We start from the raw sequence: 6552 nt of genomic DNA on the forward strand, positions 1-6552 counted from the left end.
TGAAATCCTTTATATTTCCCATTGCATTTTAGAGAAAATCTAAACTCCTCAACATGGCATACAAAGACCTGCACCTTGGTCACCTCTTCAACATCATCTTAGGTCCCTCTTACAACGATTCACTCATTGTAGTCAACAGCACTGAGCATATTTCAGTTTCTGAAACTCTGCTCCAAACCATCCACGCGGTCACACCCCTGCTTTTATCTAACTCTTCTCATCCTTCAGATTTCTGCTGAAATTTTGAAAAACCTTTCCTTGATCCCCTATCTAAGCTGAGTTGTTCTCTCACAAAACCCTGAGCTTTCTCTTCATTTTTAACCACACTAATGGTTTTCTGTTGTTTAACATTGTCTTTCACTCTATACTACAAATTCCTTAAGGCCATAGAAACAGCTGCATTAAATAAGTAGTACCTAGTGGTGCCTGGCACACAAAAGGCATGTAATAAAGAGGTATTTAATAAATAGCCATTTAATAAATATTATCAATTGTTGATATTTTTGTAAATCCTTCCCTCTGTCCTTTGTGTCCTGTCTTGGGAACATTAACTTAGAAGTTACTGAGTAACCACAGATGATTTCTGCAAATGAGATATCACACTTAAATCCATCATTTCCTTACTAATTTCTATTGCAAAATAAGATGTACATCTATTACTACCTTACTGTAAAATTAACAAAGAGTTCATACTTAGCCTACGTTCACTCACTCTAAGCAGTTACCTCTAAAAGATCTACTGAGCTACTTTTACAGAACTCCGGTAAATCCCTGCCTCCGTTAATGACAGGGCTAATAACCCTCGTGACCACACCTGTAAGTTTTACCCACCTCACCATACTCACAGTATATTCCTACCCACTCCAATATCTTCATTGGTCTCCCAGTCTTGACACTCCCTTCAGTTAAGTCCGTTTTCAACCAAAAACATTTAGGGGGGGAAAAAAATCCCCTATTCTACAGCCAACTACTTCCCACTATCAATCAATATTAAATTCTTCAAATTAGCACCAAAGATCTTTTGGAGACCCATGTGAACAAACCAGTCCTATGTTTTAATTAAAAACTTGAAAGTTACATTGAATTATATATGCTTGACAATTTGACATTGTTTCAAGCTAAAACTGACATATGTCTCTATCTCATTTCTAAAGCCCAAAGTTAGAATATGCAACCACAGACTCCTGAAACTGAACCATTTTTGTGAAAATACCTCAGTATGGCATCAGTCCTCTAAACTGTGAGTAGAAAGTAACGAGATGCAATTGTCAGAATTTTCAGACATTCAGTATATGTACTCAACTAGAAAAACAATATGATACAAAGTATTTGTTTCAGAGAAGAAACTATTTCAATAGTTTAGTTACAGGAATTAAGTTTACTCCTGAAAATGTTTAAATATATAGGTTTAAATATATGTATGTATCTATTGTAATACATGGATGAGTATATGCAATAGTTGACCTTCATTATTGGAGATACTATATTCATCAATATACCTACTTGCTAAAATTTACTTTAATCCCCCAAATCATCATTTGTGGCACTTTCATAATTATTTGAAGATATACACATAATGGTAAAAAATGTGAGTCTCTTGACTTGCATATTCTTAATTCAGCTATAATACTGTCACAAGTGTCCTTTTCATGGTCAGTTTACTGACATGTTTTTCTCATTGTTGTGCTTTTATTGGTGATTTCACTGTTCAAAATGGCCCCCAACCACAGTGCTGAAGTGCTGTCTAGTATTCGTTAAGTCCAAGAAAGCTGTGATGATCCCTACACACACACATATACATATGTTAAAGTGTCATTAAACACAACATGCATAAAACAAGGCTGAGTATTCATCAGTTGACAAAAAATGTTGTAGACAAAGGCTTGCAGGAACCTAACCCTGTTATTTTCCCTATAAGCAATTATTTAGTATTTGCTAATTCAGTGTTCATGGTGACTTGTGGAAAATAACTAATTATACAGAGGGACAAAGACAAGGACTGAGTTATTGAAAAGACCCTGAAGATGTCACTCTGAATAAGCCTCATATGTTTGCAGTGACATAACAACAGCATCTCAGGTCCTGGCCCTTTTTAAATAACACTGACCTAAAGCAAAAAAATGTAAAATTTATCAAGTTTGTTTTTGTCTGTCTTAGCTCCTACTATTTTTTTCCACTCAGTGGTATATCTCTTCCTTATTAAAACACTCCTAAGCTTTACTGTTTTACTCACCCCAAATGACAGACAGACCTGCCAGTTATTATTTAATCATACTTAAAAAGTGCTTAAACATTTTGTCTAACTTGGGACATTACCTATTTGGAAAGGAATAGGAATATTAAGCGCCTGAAACAAAAATAAGCCCATTAAGACCAAAAAGTAAAATGAATATAATTTCAGTTGTGTGTGCTAAAGAGAAGAAATCCACAGGAAAGAAAGCCTAAGTAAGCCTTGGCCTCCAGGAAAAACTTAAGGCCTGGTCCCAGCAGCTGGAGTGTAAGACCAGGAAGTTTATCTTCCCAAAGTTTCTGCAACCATTGTTTCCTCCTAACACTTGATTAGTCAATTTTTAAAACAGAATGACAAATTTATGGTAAAAGTCAGTGGAACCCTCTTAACAGTGACACTGAGGCTTAAAGAGGTTTTTAGTTTTTATAGTAGAATGAGGAGTCTCCTTTTGAAATTCATCTTTGTTTTCATTTTTCAAAATTACTTTTCATCGAAAATGGGATAAGATATGCTTAGGGCAGAGTAAAAGTTACAAATTCAAAATTTAATTTATGTCATCTCAGTGTTTCCTCAGTACTAAATAAGTGACCTAGGTGGGACTTAGTGAGGAAGTAAGAGTAACACTGCTTAAGCGACATTTCAATTAAATACTAACACAACTCAAGACTGAAAGAAGTATGCCATGTGAGTTAATAATAGTCATGTGTGCTTAAAACCTACAACCCAACCTAAACCAACACCTGAAAACCACGTGTTGTAAAGTGAGAAGTTTTAGCATAATCTATCAAAACCAATCATAACTCACTCTTGAGAAGCTAAGGATATTCCTGCCACCTCTCCAAGGTTCAGGAGACACTTTATTGGGGGCAGTAGCTTACAAAGCAATGACATCCATCCCTGATAACTCTGTATTTCTTTGCCTGTAGAGTATTTTATAGACAAAAAGCTTCAGGATTTTCTTTTATTAATTTACTACTGCTTACAGAATTTCAAAAAGTATAAGCAGACTCTCATCTCTGTCTTTTGTTTTCAAACCATATCAATGTCTAACTCTAGTAACTTGGAAAACCAAAACTCAAAAAGAAAAAAAAATCTTCAATTTCTTTTCTCTTAACCTTAAAACTCAAAAGGGCCACTTATCAACAGAAATTATTTATGAATTCTTAGTTTGTAATATTGCTTTGCAATTAAAAATTCAAAGGTCAATGAGGCATGCAATTTTTAAACTGTATTTTCTACAAGTCAATTATATCAGAAATACAAAACTAAAGTCTAGGATCTGTTTTTTAAAACATAGAGTAAACTTTTTTTTTTTGTAACTAGACTTCTACCTGCTGTCATAACCTATTTTAGACAATGAAAGGTCCACTACAAGACTTCACAAGTGAAAGTTTTCCTGCTTCAGATCACCTTTTAAAGTACTAACAAAGACACACTGGACATATGAATAAATGAATTTAAAAAAGAGACAGAGAGAGAGAGAGACACTGGGAAAGGAAATCCAGCACCTTGTCCCATAGAAAAGATTCGAAGTAACAGAGACAAATGGGCTTCGAGTTTACCTGTACCCCGAAGCAACCAAATGACTGAATGTGGGGCACATTTATCAACACACACGCGCGCACAGCCAGTCTATACAGTCATACACACACACACATGCACACACGTTCCTTTTTAGCAAAAGCAAGCCCGGGCTGGACACCAGTGGCCTAGGAGTCCCTGCCCTGCGTGGCGGGGTGCAGGCTTGCACCAAGAGGCCAACGCATGACACCCGCCTGAGCCCCAGCTGGAAAGGCAGAGCCTCAGTCCTGCTCGATCTGTCCCTCCAGTGAGTCACTGCTCCAATCATGACACCACATCGCTTACTCGGACGTCTTCTTATTTCCTCTTGTCAAGCACAACAGAAAACGATTTAAACTCTGAGAGAGACAAACTGCGCTCATCGGAGCTCCCGGCTTCAGAGCTGCTCTGTAGGAGCCTCTGCTGGCCCGGCCGGCACGAGAGCCAAGAGTGGGCCAACAGGGCGAGGATCCGACAAGACACCGCCACACCCCAGCCCGCGCTCCCTCACCTGCCACCCGAGACTCCCCGAGCGCCCCATACCTTCAGCCAGCGATTCCTCCAGGGTGACCTGGTATCGGCCGACCGCGAACACTCGGACCCCGACTGACGAGCCGCCCGGGCCGCCGCCGGCCCCGGCCCCGGCCGCCCCGCCACCCGCTGCTCCGCCGCCACCGCTGCCCTCCGACTTGGGCATCCGCGAGAACTTCTTCATGGTCCCGCCGGCGCGCTGGAGGGCACGAGGAGGGCAAAGCGGCGAGCGAGAACGCGAGTCCCCGGGCCGGCGTCCGCGAGGGGTCGCCGCCCTTCGCCCGTCCCAGCGTCCGTGCGCGCTGCGGCCCGCCGAACCTCACATTCCGCGCGCCGCGGAGAACACAGTCCCAGCCCCGCCGCCCCGCTGCAGCTGCCCGGCTCCCGCAGAGGGCGGCAGGGAGGGCGGGGACGGGGCGGGGCCCGAGGGGGCGGGCCCGAGCGCGGCGGCGACACCGACACCGCCTCCGCGCGCCCCCGCCGCCTCAGTGAGCGCGGGGAGCGCGACCCGGGAGGAGGGACGGGGCGGACAAGGCGGCTGCTCTGGGCAGTGGCCGGCTCTCGGGCTGCACACCCTCAGAACCGCACTCCGCCGCGCTACAGCCGCCACCGCCGCCGCCCGACCCGCGCCGCCCGCCACTCGCGGCCGTTGGCGGATCGCGGATGGTGCCAACCGCTCACAGAGCCCGCGCACCCCGCGCAGGCGCACTGCCCGCGCCGCCGGAAGTGACGGTTCCGGCTCTTGTCACGTGGAGGAGGAGCGGGGTTGTGATGGAGGGGGCTGGGAACCGGAGCGAAGTCCGGGGGCGTTCCGGGAGGGTTTGGCCGGACGGTGGGGCCCAGCTTCCACAAGCGTGGTGTCCGAGGGCTTGGTCCCCGCGCTGGTCATGCAGCGGGGTCTGTCATCTTGGCTGGGAGTCGGTATGTCACTGAGGAGGGGGCGGGAAATCTTAAAAATGCTGCCAGCAACTTTGCCTTCCGTAAGGAACTTCTCGCTTTATTTTTTAGCCAGTTTTCCAGGCCTTCTCCCCCAAGAATCCTCCCGAGGTTAGGAGCAGCGTGAAACTAGTGGATTCCAGTAACACAGCTTCCCAAGCCGCTGTGGCGGAAGGCTTTGCCCGTGACTTCGGGGAGCCCTTTCAAGATCCCGTGTGCTGTGCATCTGTAACAGCGATGGACACCGTTTTGCAGACTGTCACCTTTGCCTGGAAAGACTTATCAGTCACCCAAGGTCACACAGTTGGCTTGATCGTCCTTTGATGCTGACTTCCATGCTTTTGGCCATTCTTGAAAAAAGTAGGTTAGGGGTCTGATCGTTGAAAACTGGCAGATTTAGGAATGTTTGAAAGCAAAACCAACCATTGCTGTCCCCATGTGCCTTAACAAAAAAGATTTGCCTACTAAAAAAAAACCAAAAAGTCATGTTGCGTCAGTTTCATAAACTAGAGGAGTCTTCTGTCTGCGGGATGAGGCAGGAAAAATGAGTACCAGTGAAAGACGTTTGGAAGTGGTAGAGAATGGCAGATTGTAGAGTGTATAAAGACAGCAGTCCATTCTCAGCGCCAGCCTACTTTTATACGTAGAAAACAGGCCACTGTGCCCAGAGGTTCTAATTTAAGAGAAGCCAAAATATGTGGATTTTTTTTTCTAATATGGCATTTTCCAATTTTTTAAAACGCAAGCTAAATAATGCCTACAGGACTCCAGTATGCACCTTCTATGGAAGTAGAAGAATGTGGTACTATCCCCACCCCCATTTCTTTATTCACCTTTTTAATGAGATACAGGCAGAAACGTTAGAAAATGTGCTTATGCTTTTAAAGACTTTGAGCTTAAAATCCCTCATTCTTTCTTCCCTTCCGCTATTTGAAGAGAAGCTATTTCTGCCAATGCTAAAACAGTACTCTAGATTTAGGCATTTCTGCTGCATAACCCACTAAAATAAAATTCTTTATCCAAAGACCTGACCTTTGAAGTATACTCCAGCTCAATGAGAGTCAGATTACATGTCAGATGATTGGTGTGGTGTGGCAACTGGGGATTTCCATTTAGGAATAAGCTGACCATTTTCCTTACTGTGGAGATTCACTGTGGAGTCTCATTCCAACAACATTTGAGTTACGTTTTTTCAAGCAGAACAATGGAGAAATTTAGTCACTTCGTGCAATTCAAAACAGAAGTAAGCATAAATATGCAAAACTTGGGCTAATTACAACTTCACCTGATCACAG

The 6552-nt window shown here is 43.9% G+C and overlaps 1 protein-coding gene across 3 annotated transcripts in view; it reads right to left on the reverse strand.

Moving 5' to 3' along the window:
* Bmp2k (BMP2 inducible kinase) overlaps positions 1-4699 on the reverse strand; it is a 121055-nt gene extending 116356 nt beyond the window's left edge. For 2 of the 3 annotated variants that reach the window (XM_074041918.1, XM_074041917.1), the window contains exon 1: positions 4334-4696. In XM_074041918.1, the coding sequence (XP_073898019.1) occupies positions 4334-4505 (172 nt within the window). In that variant the 5' untranslated portion in view covers positions 4506-4696. Of the gene's footprint in view, positions 1-4333 lie in introns of all 3 variants that reach the window. The other variant, XM_074041920.1, reaches the window with a different exon arrangement.
* Positions 4700-6552: the final 1853 nt, after the last annotated feature.

Source organism: Castor canadensis, chromosome 9 (genome assembly GCF_047511655.1).
Source record: "Castor canadensis chromosome 9, mCasCan1.hap1v2, whole genome shotgun sequence".
Classification (NCBI taxonomy): Eukaryota; Metazoa; Chordata; class Mammalia; order Rodentia; family Castoridae; genus Castor; species Castor canadensis.